The sequence below is a fragment of the Jaculus jaculus genome, chromosome 6 (assembly GCF_020740685.1).
Source record: "Jaculus jaculus isolate mJacJac1 chromosome 6, mJacJac1.mat.Y.cur, whole genome shotgun sequence".
NCBI classification, from domain to species: domain Eukaryota; kingdom Metazoa; phylum Chordata; class Mammalia; order Rodentia; family Dipodidae; genus Jaculus; species Jaculus jaculus.
Genome location: NC_059107.1, coordinates 157,674,489 through 157,694,527, shown reverse-complemented (window position 1 = coordinate 157,694,527; position 20,039 = coordinate 157,674,489). Strand labels below are relative to the sequence as shown.

The window sequence follows — 20,039 nt, the reverse complement described above, 5'->3', positions numbered from 1 at the left end:
ATTACCACAAAATACTACTACTACTACTAATAAAAGATAGAAAGAGAACACTTTCATTGAAAAGCATAGCAACTTGACTTACTCATTAAATACTGCTTTCTAAAATACAACTTGAAAACATCCAGGACGATGGGTTAGTACAATGGAATCAAGACCAAGTATGTATCAAAAGTAGCTTAAAGCTGGGTGTGGTAGTGCAAGCTTTTAATCCCAGCGCTCAGGAGGCAGAGGCAAGAGGATCACCAAGAGTTCAAGGTCACCCTGAGACTACATAGTGAATTCCAGGTCAGCACCAGAGCGAGCCCCTACCTCAAAAAACCAAAACCAAAACCAAAACAAAAGTAGCTTACAGTCATCTTTGTCTTCGACCACTCATTGGCTCTATTTTGTGGTACCATATTAACAGTAATAAGAAAGTTATTGGACATTATTATTTATGGATTATAATGAACTGAACTGGCTAAATTGCAGGAATTAATGCTTTTATAGCAGGGAACTGTGGAGTAGGCAACTGTAAACTCTTGCTCTGTGAGGGACAATGGAGTCCTACATTAGTGGAAACAGATATGGTCTGTGGGGTGGTTCGCCTGGTATGGGAGTACTTGCTCTGCTGGTCACTGAACTAACACTTAACCACAGAACTGCTATTCTTTCTACAAAAGCATATGCTTGGTAAGCCTTACAGTTGGAGCTGTTATAACATCAGGAGGCAATCTAGGATCTGAATATGGCTTGATCAAAAGTAAAGGGGCTTGGTTTCTCTGCCAACCACACTTCACCTGAGCCAACAGGAACTTTCTCAGCTAGACACCCTGATATCCAATGATCAGGCTTCACCAGATAAATCACCCACATAATGCCCTGATCTTGATGTAAGTTCTTTGCCTATTATGAGTTTTCTAACCCCCAGGGTACAGTGAAAGCTGCATAGTTCTCACTGAAATGGTTCTGAATCTCTTGGCTCAGGTGCCCAAGGCTCATGTTTGTTGTTTTTTGTTTGTTTTGTTTTTTAACTCTCATTTAGGCCATCACCACCCATAGCAAGCACCCTTTTATCAAGGCTGAGTTGCTACATCCATATTTCCCCATTATAGCATATGTAACTGGGCTTTTTAGTCCTAACCCTATCATTCCTGCCTGTTAAATTTCCCCTAGTTAAATCATACTTGTTACATCAACTTCTTCAACTCTTTTGCTTCTAATATCCACAAATAAGGGCCCAATTTCTGCTTGAAGAGTTTTTCTTCTATCACCTGAGTAGCTAGCAATGAAGCATGTCCTCGCACAACCTCCACCTGAAGTCCCTGCTGGCCCTATTCTCCAGAATTCTCACTACAGATTTTATGATAGAAAATACATGAAGAATATAACTCTTGGAAATATAGAAAAATCTTACTTCAATCCTTTGTACAACCCAACACTTGGCACCCACACAGTCTTTTCTTTTTTTCTTATAGGGTCTCCTGGAGAAACAGAGGTAGATTCAGAGTTAAAGGAGGATTGCTCGAGGAAGATACCATCTTTGAGAAGAACAGGTCTCAGAAATGTCAGCTGAGGGAAGAGAAGAACAACAAGATGGGCACTACCCAATAAGGATGAGGCAGCTATAAAAATGGTCAGGGCTTCCTCTCTACCTAAGAGTCTAACATGCCTCAGAGATAATTTTTCCTTTCACTTTGTCTTCTCCCTAGTGCTAGCAATTACATCCCTTGGAAACTTAAGCACTTAGGGTTATCTGCCTTTATTGTGGTTGGGGAACAGAACAATCTGGAGATGGGAAAACAAGCAGATGACCCTGAGTAGAAGGAAAATACAAGAGTGAGTAGGAAGAAAAGCCTATCAAGTTTTTTTTTTTTTTTTTTTTTTGATATTTTAGATGTTGGCAGAAGAAAGAGTTACCTGTGTAAGACCTTTAACAGAAAAGAAAGCCATCTGGAATTTCAGTTTTCCAATACAAATGTCATTGATCACAGAGTACAACCAGAACTTGGCTTTTGAGCATTAGACGTGGCCAGGCATTGGAACCCAACCACCACCACACCACCACATCCCTGCAACCACAAGGCCTGGGTTGTCCAGAAAAAGACAAATTTTCTCACTTGATGTTCCCATAAATCAAAAAGTCCTAGAAATAGGTCAAAAGTGGTGCACATTCAGGAGGCAAGACACACAGGAGGACCGTTACAAGTTTAAGGCCAGGGCTAGCCTAATCTATTCATGAGGCAAGACAGGGTTACAAAGTAATACCCTGTCTCAAGAAACCGAGGGGGGGGGGGAGGGAGGGAGGAGAAAGAGAAAGAAAGAGGGGAAAGAAGGGAAGAAAGGGGGACGAATACCCTCATTGAAGTGCCCAAGTCCGTCCGTGCACAGTACACTTCTATGAGAAGCTCATCTGAGGGCCAGGAACTGGCTGAGTACACAGGGGGGATACTATGCCCTCCAACCAAGATAATTTAACAACTATTTTTCTATTTATTTTCATATATGTATATGTATGAGAGACAGAATGAATGGGTGCTCCAGGGCCTCTGGCCACTGCAAATGAACTCCAGATGCACACACCACTTTTTATGTCTGGCTTTACATGGGCACTAAGAATTGAACCCAGGCCATTAGCTTTGCAACCAAGCACCTTTAACTGCTGAGACATCTCTCCAGTCTTTTCTGTTTATTTCCAAATACACCACAGTGTCCTGAGCTACAGTATTCTGTTTTTGTTTGTTTGTTTGTTGTTTTTGAGGTAGGGTCTTACTGTAGCCCAGGCTGACCTCTAACTCACAGCAATCCTCCTGCCTCTGCCTCCTGAGTGCTGGGATTAAAAGCATGCACCACCATGCCTGGTAGGCCTACACTATTCTTTAAATACTTCTGATTCTTAGAAATATATTAATGTTTATTTATCATTTCATTTTACATAATTAAGTTTCTTAAGAAAGCTGTCTTTAGACTTTAGCTTCCTAAGACACCTAAGACAGACTACCTTTATTAGTCCTCTAACACTGGGTGACAAGCTTTGGCCCGGTCATCACAAAACCAAACTAAAGCAAAGCACCAAGCTTCACCATCTCCATTACCGTTATCCTTCACTAAGTGAAGTCATGATCCATTTGCTTCACCCAAGGCCATAGTGCTTATGTATTGGGGTCACTTGATGAGTTTTTCAAAGTACATCTGCCAGGGCCACAGCCTATGAAGGTCTGGCAAAAGCCTACACTTGTGCGTTTTGACAACTCTAATGCATGCCTAATTGGGAACCACATATTTAAGAGGCCAACAATCTTAAGGAGTTAAGTCTCCTTTTCTTAAGGAGTTCTAACCAAAAGTGATCATTAGCAGACAAAATTATATAATCAAAACCAGTAAGATAGGAAGGACTGAAAAGAATGTATGTTAGCAACACAATACAGCATTTTCTAGCAGAATTAGTCTACTCAAAATTTGTTATCTTTCGGGCTGGAGAGATGGCTTAGAGGTTAAGCGCTTGCCTGTGAAGCCTAAGGACCCCGGTTCAAGGCTCGATTCCACAGGACCCACGTTAGCCAGATGCACAAGGGGGGGCATGCATCTGGAGTTCATTTGCAGTGGCTGGAAGCCCTGGCATGCCCATTCTCTCTCTCTCTCTCTCATTCTGCCTCTTTCTCTCTGTCTGTCACTATCAAATAAATAAATTTAAAAAAAAAAAAGAAAAAAGAAGAAATTTGTGATCTTTTTAAAAAGCATCTCCCAGGTTCTAGCTCAGAAGGTCGGGCACATCCTACATGCGGTATTCCATTTTCAGACTCCATGAATCCCACAGATCACAAGGCAGTTAACTACTCTCTTGCAGTTTCCATCTGAACTTAGGAGCTGGTATTTTGTTACTGTTCTACTAAGTCTTAAAAAAAGTTTGGTTCAAAATCATGCTTCACATACTTTTAAAACAAATTGCTTCCTAAAGACTATAAAGTCAACTAGAAACAAGACTCCAAGTGCTTTGAATTTGTCATTATGACTCTTCAGTGCCTGCAAGCACCCATCATAATTACTCTATACCTACTTTCTTTTAAGTAGATTGCAAGCTGAGTCAGCAACAGTGTGAAATAGAAACACAAAGGAGGGGAAAAAAACCTTACCTTTGGTTTTTTGTTCCGTGACCTGAAAAATAAACAGATAAAGGTAATTAAGACTTGATTTTTTTAATTTAAGGTTGTATAAGACTACTTTAATTCTAATAACTCAGTAATTCAAGCTGTTGGAATACATCATACATAGGCTTAGGTAAAACAGAAAAGAAGAGCCATTTCAGACATCTTTCTAGACATTATTGTTGAATATCCAGTTACAGCTTACATGATCAGCACTGAGAAGAATCTAAAATAACTTATTTTTTCTTGTGTGTGTGGTACTGTGAGTATGCGTGTGTGTGCCTGTGAAGCACAGAGTTTGAAACAGAGTGTCTTCTTCAACCACTTTACACCTTTTTCTGGAATAGTCTCTCATTGAACACAGAACTCATCAATTCAGCTAGACAAACTAGTCAGCAAATCCCAGGGGCTCTCCTTTCTCCACCTCTCCCATACTGGGATTACAAGAGTGCATCACTATGCCTGGCATTTTTACATGGGTGTTGGATCTAACCTCAAATCTTCATGCTTATATGGCAAGCACTTTACCCACTGAACCATCTCCTTGGCTCCTATACTTTTCTTCACTCCACTCATTAAATGATGCAGCCCCTGTACTGGGAATGTTGTTAGCCACTTTGATTACTACGAGTACAGCAAATCAAATGGATATGGCCCAGAAACTAAATTAGCCATAGGTACAAAAAGCTTCTCCTTGGTATGAACAAATCCTCCTGAGCTGAAGACTAAAAGGTAAAGTCTCAGGGAATCATTATGAGAGGCAACAAAAATTATAGCTGCAAAGAAGGAGTCAAAACCAAGCCTTGCCACTGCTGGCTGTGTGCTCTCAGCTGCCCATTTATCAGAATAGAATACATCTCATGTCATGGTTTTGGTAAGGATTATATCAGACAGTCAAAGTTTATAGAAAATAGCATCAAGTATAGTAGCCAGACTGGATTATGCAAATTTTAAAGTTTTAAAAGTGTTTTGTTAAAAGTATTTTTAAAATTTTTATTCATTTGTGAGAAAGAGAAGGGGGGGGGGAGGGAGGGAGGGAGGATGGGCACACCAGGGCTTTCAGCCATTGCAAAGGAATTCCAGACACATGTACCACCTTGTGCATCTTGTTTACATGGGTCCTGGGGAATCGAACCTGGGTCCTTTGGCTTTGCACACAAGCACCTTAATCACTCAGTCCAAGAGTATTTCTTTATTTGATTTTTTTGGGGGGGGGGGGCGGGGAGGGTTAGAAGTAGTCTTGCTCTAGCCTATGCTGACCTGGAATTAGCTATATAGTTTCAGGGTGGCCTTGTACTCATGGCAATCCTTCTACCTCTGCCTCCTGAGTGCCGGGATTAAAGGCATGTGCCACCATGCCTGGCTTAAGAGGATTTCTTAACATTGTACTAAGATGCTATATAAGTAGTTAACCTAAAATGATTAATGGCTGAATATAATAATAGGTTTTCGGAGTTTGGAAATGAAACATAGCTGCCACGTGGGAACTGCTTCTGATCCTGCTAAGAGGGACAAACAAAAGGAGCCAGTTTATTATAAACTCCTTGGGATATAATCTAAAATTCTAGCCAATCACATTCCATTATTAAAATCATGGGTAGACGGGCATGGTGGTGTATGCCTTTAATCTCAGCAATCAGGAGGCAGAGGTAGAAGGATCATCATGACTTTAAAGCCACCTGAGATTATATAGTGAATTCCAGGTCAGCCTGGACTAGAGTGAAACCCTACCTCCAAAAAAAAAAAGAAGAAAAAGATCACAAGTGACTTTTGACCCACTTTCCATAACTGTTACTCTTGTAAAGGACTTTTACATTGGTTATTTGACTTTTGTAACTAAAATCATTAAAAATGAATGTCACAATATTCTTACAAAAAAAGGTAATTTGACCATTTATTGCTGGTAACCATCCTGGATATTGCTATGGGGGAGGAGTTGCAAAAACATGGTCATGAAGTTCCCTGTAGCTAACCAGCCCACCTTGATAAGACCCCAGCACAGTGTGAGAATATGAGCCTGACCTGAGCTAAATAGTCCATTCTTAGGACCTCCTGGAATGCTTCTTATGTTTTTGCATTAAAGGACAGGCTAATTCTACTATGTTGAATTTGTAACATACAGTCTTAAAATGAACCTGTTTTCTAGTACTAATTAGAGCTCAATCCTACTGAAAATTCCTTGTGCATTTTTCTGTAACCAATTATCCAAAGATGAATGGACTTGATCCACATTCCAATTTCATTGTGACTTTCTTAGAATGTCATTTTGAAGATGATACATTATGAAGTCAATGCCTTCTCCAGTTGAAAGCAACAAACCCAAATAATGTCAAACATGTTTTATAATGTGGGTGCTATTAAAAAAGATAGTCCCCAGATGGTGAAAAGCTGGCCAGTGAGAGTCTGTGTCCTGCCAACATTACACAATGCTTCTTTTGCAGTGTCGGCCAATGGATGAATGGAGTCCTTCTTTACACCTTACTCATGAATGGAAATCTAACGTGGTTTACTCAGGGACTTCTCTAGAAGGAGCAAACTGCAGCAACCACTGAATATAGTAGAAAGGGCTTGTGTTCTATTTCTGTGTGGAAGTAATTTTAGCTTTAAATAAGTCAATGCTTTAGTAAGATTGTGTTGCCATCATTCATTCAGCCCTGCCCCTCCTGCCAGAGGCTGAACCCAGAGCACTCTACAACAGTCACACCCCAGTCCACCCTCACGTTCTTATCATTTACTTACTAAATGGGCATTTAAAATATTTTTAATTTAATTTTATGTTTTTTATTGTCAACTTCCATAATTATAAACAATATCCCATGTTAATTCCCTCCCTCCCTAAATGAGCATTTTTTTGTGGGCACTGCTATAGTGGCTGGCATACATGTATGAAAAAGAGACTTCAATAACTTTACACTGGACCTAAGGGACTCAAAGACTCAAAGAGACAGCTATAAAGCAACAATGACACTAAGAGGATATGGAAGCATTATGAAGAGGTACAACAAATGTTTATTGATTGAATGAGCACACCAAAGAGGCTCTGGCACCTTCTCTACCATTTCCGCTATAGCACATTTTTTGCCTCATAGCTGTCTTTATAATAATGCTGGAAACCACTAAGTCAGTCACATGATATGCTTTGTGCATGTTCCTTAAAATGCCTAAGTTGGGATTTGATTCTGAAATTACACAATGGCTCAGTATAATAAAATGCTGTCAAAGACCAGGTGCCACCCTGTGTCAGTCTAGATTCTGTCAGCTAATCTAGAATGTTTTTGAACAAAATTGACTGTTTTGATTTTTTTTTTCTTTCTTGTTCTTGTTTTTACAAGGTAGGGAGGGTCTCGTTGCAGCCTAGGCTGACCTGGAATTAACTATGCACTCTCAGGGTGGCTTCAAATTCATGGCACTCCTCCTACCTCTGCCTCCTGTGTGCTGGGATTAAAGGTGTGCACCACCATGCCTGGCTTGTTTGGATTTCTTTTTTAAAAAATCTTTTATTATTTATTCAATCATTCATTTATTTACTTATTAGAGAGACAGACAGACAGACAGACAGAGACAGATACAGAGAATGGGCATGCCAGGGCCTCTGGCCATTGCAAATGAACTCCAGATCCATGTGCACCACTTTATGCATTTGGCTTATGTGGGTACTGGAGAATTGAACCTGGGTCCTTAGGCTTCACAGGCAAGTACCTTAACTGCTAAACCATCTCTCCAGCCCAATGTTTTGATTTCTTGAGATGCGTCTCATCTGTCAGAGAGCTCCTGATCACCTTGCCACCAGCTCTCTAGTGCTGGGATCACTGGCACACACCTTCATGCGGGCAAACATGATTGAATTTTTATTGGTCATAACTAACCACTTCAAAATTTCACAATGACTGTTCTTTTTGTTATCACTTCTAATCAGTTTGCTTTTAATGTATATTTGTGTGTGAGGGGGCATGCATGCCACAGTGCAGGTCAGAGGAAAACTCTAAGGTGTCTTTGCTGCATTCTTGAAGACAGGTTCTCGTGCCATTGCAAACAAACTGCCAGACTGCAAAGGAAAGTCACACTACCTGGCCTTTTAACTTTGTATTCTCCTAGCTCCACCTACCATTGTCATAGGCACACTGGATCTATGTCATCACTTTGTATCTGCTTTAGGTGGGTGCTGGGAAATTGAACCTGGGTTGGGAGGCTTTGTAAGCAAGTGCCTTTAACTGCTAAGCCATCTTTCCAGCTCCTTCCCCAGTTCTCAGTGCAGATGCAAGCACATGGAGTGGACTGTCCAGCTTCATAAATGATGTATCTTGCATAAATAATTCTAATTCATTCTCCAATGCATCATCCTCCTTTTTAAAATATTTAATTAATTAATTTATTTATTTGAAAAAGAGGCAAAGAGTGAGAGAATGGACACACCAGGGCCTCCAGCTACTGCAAACAAACTCCAGATGCATGTGCCACCTTTTGCATCTGGCTTATATGGGTTCTGGTGAATCAAACCTTGGTCCTTTGGCTTTGCAGGCTAGTGCCTTAACCACTAAGCCATTTCTCCAGCCCTATTCTTTATTTTAAGTTTTTTTAAAAATTATGGAATCTACAATGCAAATGCATATTTATCACTTCTAGACATAGGTATTTTTAGTGTATAAAACAGTATTTATGTTAAAAATGAAGATAGAGGGAGCCAGGGGCAGAATGTGGGAGTTTAAATGTATGACCCCCAATATATTCAGGATTTTATTACAGTCTGTAGTTTTGTTTTGCAGCCACCTGGCTGTAGGAAGTGTCACTGGGTAGATCTCAGGATGCGGCCCTAAGGTGTGGTGGTGGATTTGGAATTCCAGTCTGAAAATATGTAATGTGCCTGAGTTCTGCCTGGAGTTCCTGAAGTGTGCTGTATGGTGTGGCTTTTGGTATTTACCTTGTGGGTTCTCTTTCTCTGCTTGGGCCTGTGAAAGTGGGCCAGCTTCTTCTGCCATTATGGTAATTTCCCTGGATCTGTAAACTTCAATAAATATCACTTCCTCCATAAAAAAATTAAAAATAAAAAAAATGAAGAAAGAATGTCTGCTGTTTGAACAATCACTCTATTTGTAATCTGGTCAAGAGTCTTTACTAAAGATATTTAGTATCCTGCCTACCCACTGAGTTACCAAACTTGGTATCTCTACCACTCTGGCATATGAAATGTGTAAGTGCCTTGAAGGAAAACAAAACAAACAAACAAAAATTTTTTAGGTGAGTCCAAGACAAGAGCTCAGAAACCACAGGGTAATCGTACCGAAATCCCACTACCACTACCTGCATATCCCCTCCCTCAAGTACAAGGAAGGGGCAGTGCATCAAAAACAAAGTACAAAAACCCTCTGGGTTGTTATCTGGCTGCCCCCTACATCTGCTTGGCCTGTTTTTGAGACAAAATTTCATGTAGTCCAGCTGACACAGACCATGCTATGTAGCCAAGGATGACCTTAAACTCCACTTTCAAAGTAGCAGGATTGCAGGTATACACTACCATCATGCCTGGCTCCTTATCTCCTTTGGCTTTTTTTATTCAAGTTCTAGAAACTTAGGCAATTCTAATAGGTTAAACTAAAAAAAACAACACATTAGTGGGGCGCGGGGAGAGGGCTTACTAGGTTAAGTGTGCTTAGTGCACAGCTTGAGGATCTGAGTTCCATACCCAGCACCCACATAAGAAGCTGGCTAACCCCTGCACTTGTGGGGGGCTGGACACAGGAGGATAGCTGGGCCTTTCTGGTCAGCCAGTTTAGCTGAAAGGTGGTGAGCTCCAGGTTCAGAGGGAGACTCTGTATCATGGAAGGGTGAAGGAGAGCAGTAGAAGGAACTCATACCCTCCTCTGGCCTCTGCAGGCATGTACATGGGATATGAAAATCTGCACACAGATGTGTACTGTACAAGTGCATGCATGCGTGCACACACACACAAACCATGACAGTATTAAAATGTGATGAGGAACACACCACTATTAGCAGAAACATTAAAAGCTGACAAAATCTTAAATTGTACAACATTCGGTTACAGAACCAAATAATAATGAATGTTCCTTTGACTTAAGCCATAAAGAACAAATTCTATCCAAATGTTTAATATGACAGGGTTATTCTCAATTCAATTCAGGAAATATTTTCATATTTTTAAGATTTTTCTTATGCTGTCCTCATAAATGATATATATAAAATACTTCCAAAATTGAAATTAGCCAGGTATAGTAGAACACGCCTTTAATCCGGCACTCGGGAGGCAGTAGGAGGAGGAGTGCACTGAGTTTGAGACCAGCCTGGGCTAGAGTGAGACTCTACCTGAAAAACAAAAACAAACAAACAAAAAACACAAAAATTGTAAGGATTGCCATATCAAAGAAGCTTGAAAAATTTGTGGTGCCTTTATACATTATATTATGTCTATCTTTACTAGTCTACGTGAAGAATTCCTTGCAAGCTTTTCATGGTATCTACCTCCCTAAACTTAGCTTCAGTAAGTAGCACCAGAGAAGGGACCCTCAAGCCTTCCTGTAGTAAGGCTCCACATCCCAAGTTCTCCCAGCAGCCACTGCAGGAACTGGAAGCAAAATCTCTTGTCTCCCCAAAAGGCACTGTGGCAATCATGCTGAGCCAGAGCTCCACATTACAGGTTACTTAGGAACAGTCAGGTGGGTAAAAGACCAGATGTGTGCTGGGTGTGAGGATGAGAGGGGATTTTGTTGTTGCTGTTCTTTTGAGGTAGGGTCTGACTCTAGTCCAAGCTGAGCTGGAATTCACTATGTAGTCTCAGGCCAGCCTTGAAATCACAGCAACCCTCCTACCTCTGCCTCCCAAGTGCTGGGATTAAAGGCATGCATCACCATGCCCAGCGAGGGGAGATGTTCTGAAGCAAAAGGTGGTACTGGCTACTACTGCTAACATTCTAATTACTGTTTCCAACAGTTCCATCACACAAACATTTCAACTGAGACCTGCCAACTGTTAGTACTTTGTGTTTTCATTTAGTACCTCTTTTATTTTTGAGCAAATTCCTCAAAGCCATGCAATGCTTTCTTTATCCCTTAGCATCTCTCTCTCTTTCGAGGGAGGGTCTTATTCTAGCCCAGGCTGACCTGAAATTCACCATGTAGTCTCAGGGTGTTCTCGAACTCATGGCCTCCTAAGTGCTGGGGTTAAAGGCATGTGCTACCACATCTGGCTTTCTTTTGTTAGTTTTTGAGTCAAGGGCACACTACATAGCTCATACTGGCTTCAAACTAGCCATCCTTCTGCCTTAGCATCTCATGTGTTATCATGTCTGGCCCTCTAGATTATTTTGGAGAATAGTTTATAGAAAGAAGCATCAAAAAGCAAATTCCTCCAAACACCAGTGCTAGCTCTGAGAGGGTCAAAACAACACTAGGGTCCACTCTTGCAGATTTTGAAAAGTAGTCTATAAACTTGCTAAAGAAAATGGAGGTTAACAAAGGCAGTATTTATACTTTATCTATGTATTTTGGTTTTTCCAGGTAGGGTCTCACACTAGTCCAGGATGACCTAGAATTCACTACGTAGTCTCAAGGCGATTCTCCTACTTCTGCCTCCTGAGTGCTGGGATTAAAGACGTGTGCTACCGTGCCTGGCTCTGCTTTATATTTTTTAATATTTAATTAATCAATTATTTGAAAGACAGGAGAGAGGGGGAGAGAGAGAGAGAGAGAGAAGGAACACGCCAGGGCCTCTAGCCATTGCAAATGAACTCCATTGCAAATGAACTCCAGATGCATGCACCACCTTGTGCATCTGGCTTTACATGGGTACTGGGGAACTGAACCTAGGTCCTTTGGCTTTGCAGGCAAGTGCCTTAACCGCTTAGCCATTTCTCCAGCCCTATATATTTTATTTATTTGCAAGGAGAGAGAGAGAATGAAAATGAATGAATGAATGGGTGTGTCAGGGCCTCTAGCCACTGCAAACTCCAGATTTATGTGCCACTTTGGGCATCTGGCTTTACATGGGTACTGGGGAATCAAACCTAGGTCATTAGGCTTTGCAGGCAGCACCTTAACCGTTGAGCCATCTCTCCAGTCCCAGTATGTATACTTTAGAATAAAGTTAAAAAAAAAAAAAAAAAGCTGGGCATGGTGGCTCACGCCTTTAATCCCAGCACTCGGGAGGCAGAGGTAGGAGGATCGCTGAGAGTTTGAGGCCACCCTGAGGCTACATCGTGAATTCCAGGTCAGCCTTAGCTAGAGTGAGAACCTACCTCAAAAAACAAAACAGAACAAAACCTAAATAAGACAGTCACTTATTCTAGATGACTGGCAGATTTTAAGTGATTAAACCCACCTTCTGAGTGGCTTCTTTTTTCTTTTTATCCTCTTTCTTCCTTTTCTTGTCTTCCATTAACTGTTCTTCCCTTTCTTGCTCCTTCTCTCTGTAAGAGTAATAATATGCCAGAATGTTACATACTTATATTCTCAATGTATTTCAGTAGCAAATTTCATTTCTATGACTGCACAAAACACAGTTTTTTTCTTTTTTGTTTTGCTTTGTTTTTTTGTTGTTGTTGATGATGAAGCAGGGTATCACGCTAACCCAGGCTGATATGGAACTCACTTTATAGTTCAGTCTGGACTTGAACTCATGGCGATTCTCCTGACTCAGCCTCCCAAGTGCTGAGATTATAGGCATAAGCCATTATACCTGGCTTTGTTGTTGTTTATTTGAGACTTTCCTGGCTGGCCTGGAACTTGCTAAAGCATAGTAATTTTACTTGAGCCAAAAGGATACATAAAACTCACCACACATTCAGGTATTCTCACATCCTGGTTTGCCATCCCTTTTGCAAAACACTGCATTAAGTTTTGGGTCAAATAAGTCTACTTAAGCATTATTAAATAACTTCTCTCTCTCTCACTTGCCATTCTCTCTGAGGATTAATGTACTTTTACTTAGCAAATGATTTGATTTGATTTGAATATGACAGTGCTCTGACAATATTCCTAACACAGAAAATATCAACTCAGTGATCTATATATATCATAGTTAGATGTTTTCCTATGATCACAATAGTTCAGAATGGTGAACATACAAGTGTCTGTTCTATGTTCCATGTGTTTCTTATACATTTATATATTTACTTGTTTATTTTTGGTTTTGTCAAGGCAGGGGCTCACTCTGTAGTCCCAGGTTGGCTGCGAACTCACAGTGCTCCTCCTACCTCTACCTCCCAAGTGCTTGGAGTAAAGGTGTGCATCACCATGCTCAATCTCTTACACATTTGTCAATATCATGTTCTATGTATTTTCTACCTATGTTTTTAAGGCAGGTGCTAAGTGACCTATAAATCTCTAAATTTTCTATTGGATGAGTTCAAATTGTATCTATCCTCCTACAAACAAACTAGGTCAGTCAGGATTTGCTCCACTCATTTAGAATAAAAACAACACAAAGCAATAAATATTCCAGTTAAAGAACTGGGCCAAATCTTGAGATTATATAACATATTGCAAATCTGAAAGTAACGTTGAAGTGTTACAACTTTCATTCTATGGGTCCAATTGGGAAGCCTCAGACTGTTCACTACATCTCAGAGGTGACAGCAGTCAGCCCTAGCTCCTAGCTCCCCATGGCATGGAGCAGACACTGCTGGTTACACATCAATCCATGGCTTCACACACATCACCTAGAATATGACCAAGTTCAAATAAGTCACAAATTAAAGAAACAGGTTGAGGAACTAACAGGGTGGCAAAGGACAAAAATCAAAGATGGTATCTGTAGGACTCAAGTCTGGGAATGCTTATCTACTTCAATATACTCAGTTGAGGATGGAAACTGAAGTAGGCACTCATTAATCAATGTTGTACTTACAGAAAGTTGGGCAGGGGAGAAGGCTTAGTGCATAAAGCTTGAATACCTGAATTCATACTCCCAGATCCCATGCAAGAGCCAAATTAACATGAACATCTATAAACTGGAAAACTAGGGGCTCGACTAGCTGGCAAATGCGGCAGTGAATGAGAGACCCACCCTGCCTCAAACAAGGTGAAGACCCACATCAGAGGCTGTCCTCTTACCACCACACACGGACCAAGCCATGTGTGAGCACGTGTGTGCACACTCTTGTGAGCACACATACAAACATACACAGAACTAAGACTTTCTGCATTAGACATGGTGATATGTGCCTGTAATTTTAGTACTTGGGAAGTTGGAGGCACTAGGATTGTTGAGTTTGAAGCTAGCCTTGGCAACATAGTGCGCCTTGTCTCCCCCACCTAAAATAAAACCCAACAACAACATCAAAGAATGAGGGACTAAAGCCAGGCATGGTGGCCCACGCCTTTAATCCCAGTACTCAGGAGGCAGAGGTAGGAGGATTGCCATGAGTTCAAGGCCATCCTGAGACTGCATAGTGAGTTCCAGGTCAGCCTGGGCTAGAGTAAAATCCTACCTCGAAAAATAAAAATATAAAATAAAATAAAATAAAAAGAATGAGACACTAGACAGAGACATTAAAGGCACTTGGCCTGGATTCAATTGCCCAGTACCCAGCCAGATGAACGATGAACAATGTTGCACATGCATCAGAGTTGGTTTAGTGTGGCAAGAGGCCACGGTGTACCCATTCTCTCTATAAATTTCTCTCTCTCTCTCTCTGTATATATGTCTATATGTGTGTGTATATATATATAGACATATATGTGTATATATGCTACATACATACATACATATACATATATATATATACATATATATATATATATATATGTGCTTGAAAAAAATAAAAATATATTAAAAAAACAAAGAGTGAAAAAATGCTTGGCCACATATTGCTACTGATTCCACATTCAGAAATATTAGATTTTCTCTTTTTACACTTCCTATACAAGAGCTAAATATACAAACTTCATACCTTAAAAGTAACTTCTATGTAAAAATACAATAATATAATCAAGGAAGAGATTTTACTGAAATCCCTTAGGTCTAATGTGCTTCTCTGAGATGTGTGTACAAGCCTACGTAGTCTCGGGTGGGCTTCCAACTCATGGCGATCCTCCTACCTTTGCTTCCCAATGGCTGGAGTTAAAGGTGCACACCCCCCATGCCCAGCATGGCTGCACAAGTCTAAAGGCTCAAGTTCTTAGAATGACATCGACATACAGCAGTGGGCTCCTCCCAGAAGATGAGCTTAAGAAAATGGGCCAGAATGATGCTGACCATCTAGGGAGACTGGTCACAGTCTGGCTGTCCTTGGCTCTTGGGTGTTGTGCTTCCCCGGGTCCCACGTGGAAGGAGAGGGTGAGGTAACTTGACTTCCACATTCCATACTGAAACTGACTACAGAAAAGGAGCAGTGCCAGCATGAACATCTCCTATTTAAATATTCAGTACTTTGAAAAAGCAAGTTGTCATTTTTTTCTAAGTCTAAAAATTATTCTGAAATTAAGTTTATTTTAAAATGCCATGCTTTAAAAAAAAAAAGCAATTCAAAAACAACTAACCTTTTCAAATATTTTTCCTATAAACAGGTAATTCAGGGAAAGAGACTGAAACTCGTGCTGGCTAGAAGTGGATTTGTTTCCAAAGCAAATATTTGTAAAGCTTTCCAGGAGACAAGCTTTGCATTCACCCTGGTTTTTACAGTATCTTGGTTTTCACCTTACCTTTCCCTCCTTGGGGAGAATTTACTTTGCCAAACTGATTTAAAAGCCTACCATTGACTATTTGAGTCAAACTGTGGGATTCACCTTTTGCTTAATTGAGGTGTTCCCTATCAAGGGTGCACGTGGTTATCTTTGGGGAGTTCTGAAAAGTGCCTGTGCTGACTCGGAGCCCAAGCAGAGCAAGAACACTCTCTCCGGAGGAAACATGAGAGTGCTGTCCACACAGGGAGGTGGCCAAGAAATAAGGTATTAAAGACAACAGTGGCCAAGGTTCTCATTGCTGGAAAAGGGAATTACAAAAATGCTAGTGAACAAACTCAAATTGTGGAGTTGGATCTAAGTCATTAGCATGTGTTTTCTATGTGCACACACATTATACTATATAGATGTAATTGTTTGCCCAAGCACTCCTGTATGTATATACATACACACTTGTGTACATACACCATGCACAAACATACACTTATTGTTATTCCTGACTGTCACTAAAAGGGGTACAAAACAAAAACCCAAATAGCAGTGGACCCATTCAGTCCCCAGATGTATGGCTCCTCAGTATCATTCTTTACTTTAAAAAAAAAAAAAAAAGAGCTCTTTGGAAAAAAAGCACATTCTTAGAGTAGGGCAAAGAAAGTCTCAGATGAACACATTATGTATTTGCCATGAAGCAGGAAGTGCTGAAAGAATGAAGGAATGAAGCTGGATGTGGTGGCTCACACCAGAGACAGGAGAATAACTGTAAGTTTGAGGCCAGACTAGGCTACTGAGTAAGTTCCAAGTCAACCTGTGCTATATAGTCAGAACTTGCCTTTAAAAAAAAAAGAAGCCAGGCGAGGTGATGCATGCATTTAATCCCAGCACTCGAGAGGCAGAGGTAAAAGGATTGCCTTGAGTTCAAGGCCACCCTGAGAGTACATAGTGAATTCCAGGTCAGCCTGAGCCAGAATGAAACCCTACCTCAAAATAAAAACAAAAACAGCCGGGCATGGTGGCACATGCCTTTAATCTCAGCACTCAGGAGGCAGAGGTAGGAGGATCACTGTGAGTTCAAGGCCACCCTGAGACTCCATAGTGAATTCCAGGTCAGCCTGGGCTAGAGTGAGACCCTACCTTGAAAAACCAAAAAAAAAAAAAGTTTAAATGGGCACAGAAGATAAGACTGAAGGTGATTCCACTAGCTATTTGAGACAACATGAGTATCAAAATAAATAATTATAGAAGAGGTTAAAACCTACTGTTTAACTTAGGAAAACATAATTGCATACAGTGAGAAATAAGTATATGACAAAATTCTGAGGTGAATGAAGTATTAAATAGTTTCAAAGCTCCTCCCCATAATTTTTTTCTTTCTTTTTTTTTGGAGATAGGGTCTTGCTCTAGCCCAGGCTGACCTGGAATTCACTATGGAGTCTCAGGGTAGCCTCGAACTCATGGCGATCTTCCTACCTTGATTCCCAAGTGCTGGTATTAAAGGTGTGTGACACCACGCCAGGCTAGTTTTTCTTATAGGTACCTCACACAAGTACTGAAAATTCAGTTTCGGGTCCATGTAAATACAGGTCACTGAAACACATAGTAAATGTGATTGGGGCTGGGTGGGGATGGGATGTAGTGGAAGAAGACTTGTCTGGCAAGTGTAAGGCAAAGATTTGATTCCCAGCAATGAAAAAACAAAAAGGAGTGAGCAATCATTTCTGTCCTTTCTGTGTGAGATGTGTTTCAAGAGAGGTCTCAAAGCCATGAACACCTCACCTGATAAACTACACTGGGTGGTTCTGATGTAACAGGCAATTATCCCTAACCATACGCAAAGGACAGTTCCTGTCCTCAGAGAGCTGGTACCCTAGACAGAACACAGAGGAAACAAACACAATGCCAGGATATCATGATAAATGGTACAAGCAAAGCATCTGTGAGGTGGTGGCATCTCAACAGAGACCTAAATGAAGGGAACTCAGTGATGTGTGCCAACAGTCTAGTCTAGTTACCTGGGGAGCCAGAGTGGGAGCACACCTGAGCCCTGGGCTGAGGGCAATGGTTTGAGCCTCAATGGGAGGGGAGGGAGGGTCAAGCAGAGGTAACAGGACAAGATGAAATTATGTGAAGGGTGAACAACATTTGTCTGGGGCATAGGCCCTCCACAGCAAGCCTCCCACTTACACTCATATAACCCTTCAATTTCTGCCGCTTACTAGACAGCAGTCCTAAAGACTTGGGCAACTATTTAAGTTTCCCTCCTACCTCACTTGTTTATTTCTGTGGTGCCTGCCTGGTGTTGGGTACTGTACAAAGGCCAAAAGCTGACCAGCAAAGAGGGCCAATGCTGCTGGCCTTCGTGGAGTTCTCCGCTCAGCTTGTTAACTCACTGTGGCTCACCTCACACAGCCAGGTCAGCACCTCAGAGTTCCATCTCCACAGCACTCTGGGTTGATTTGAAGGGAACCTGCGCTCGGTGCCTATGGTGTTTCCCATGTATGAGCAAAAAGGACACCAACAACCTGGAAAGTCTCCAGGATGTTGAGTATTAAAAAGCTTATATAAACTATGTGAGGGCATGTATACAGCCACTACTGCATTACTCCAGGTTAGAGACCAATCTCTTTCCACAAATTAATCTCAAAACAAATGGTTCCTGAATGTCTCTGCAAATGAGAGAGGGTTGACAGGTATTAACCAGTATGGTGCCTGCAGTGCAATAAGGAGAGCTTCAAACCAGACCAACAGCCAAGCACAAATGGAAAGGAACATCTTCCCTTTCTTTAAGGTCTGAACCACTGACCATCAACAATCCCCAAACCTATCTCTAGACACAATGACCCTAGAGTTCATAGGCAACTCCATACAAGCAGGTAGGCAGATCTAAACCATTACAGAGATCCACCCAACATGGGCAACATACCAGAGACAAACCACAGAAAGAAGGGCTTCACAACAAAAAGGGACAAATTGGCCAGGCGTGGTGGCGCACACCTTTAATCCCAGCAGAGGTAGGAGGATTGCCACGAGTTCAAGGCCACCATGAGACTCCATAGTGAATTTCAGGTCAGACTGGGCTAGAGTGAGACCCTACCTCGAAAAACAAAATAACCAAACAAACAAAACACACACACACACAAAAAAAAAAAGTCAGAGAAAAAGAGACAAACTATTCTCCAGGGAGTTCTGCCAAGTGACAAAAGCTAATGTCAAAGGTGAGGTACTATATGATGGCATCTATGTAATATTTCTCAAAGGACAAGAGGTTGCAGGTAAGGGTGAGATATGCATGGTTATAAATAAAGGTGGCAATTACTTTTTTTGCTTATATGTTTGTGTGCATACCAGAGTCTCTTGTTCCTACAAACAAATGCCCGTCTAGCTTTACATGCATGGCTAGTGAACTGATCCTGGGCCGGCAGGCTTTGTAAGCAACTGTCTTTAACCACTGAGTTATCTTCTCAAGCTTCCTGTTCTGGATTTTGATGGTGGTGAATACGTGAAATTAGGCCTGGTAAAACTATGTAGAACTACACACATGCAACCCACACACAAATGCAAGTAGAAGTGGAGACATCTAAGACCCATGGATTGTATCAATGTCAAAATTACAATAGTTTAACAAGAAGTTATCACTGGTAGAAAGAGCAAGCACATGGAATCCTGTTATTTTTTTCTTTTTCTTTTTAAAAATAGATTTATTTTTATTTATTGAGTAGAGACAGAGGAGGAGGGAGGGAAGAGGTGGAGGGAGAGAGATAATGGACGTGCTAAGGCTTCCAGCCACTGCAAACGAACTCTAGACACAGGTGCCACCATGTACATCTGGCTTACATGGGACCTGGAGAATCAAACTTGGACCCTTAGGCTTCACTGGCATGTGCTTTAACTGCTTAGCCAACTCTCCAGCCCTGTTATTTTTCTTATGGTCTCACTCTAGCCCAGGCTGATCTGGAACTCACTATGTAGTCTCAAGGCAGCCTCAAACTCACAGTGATTCTCCCACTTTTGCCTCCTGAGTGCTGGGATTAAAGGCGTGAGCCATCACGCCCGGTTGTTATTGCTTTTTTAAAAGAATATTTTATTTATTTATTAGAGAGAGAGATATAAAGAGGCAGAGAAAGAGAGAGAGAATGGGTGCATCAGGGCCTTCAGCCACTGCAAACGAACTCCAGATACATGTGCCACTTTGTGCATCTGGCTTAACGTGAGTCCTAGGGAATCAAACCTGGATCCTTTGGCTTTGAAGGCAAGCACATTAACCACTAAGCCATCTCTCCAGCCC

At 41.2% G+C, this 20,039-nt stretch overlaps 1 protein-coding gene across 3 annotated transcripts in view; it reads right to left on the bottom strand.

Moving 5' to 3' along the window:
* The window catches only part of Tnrc6b (trinucleotide repeat containing adaptor 6B), a 285,060-nt gene that overhangs the window by 72,618 nt on the left and 192,403 nt on the right, over positions 1-20,039 (bottom strand). For all 3 annotated transcript variants that reach the window (XM_045151729.1, XM_045151731.1, XM_045151730.1), the window contains 2 exons: positions 12,456-12,543; positions 4,113-4,134 (listed from right to left, as the gene is read on the bottom strand). In XM_045151729.1, coding sequence (XP_045007664.1) covers positions 4,113-4,134; positions 12,456-12,543 — 110 coding nt within the window. The remainder of the gene's footprint in view (positions 1-4,112; positions 4,135-12,455; positions 12,544-20,039) is intronic.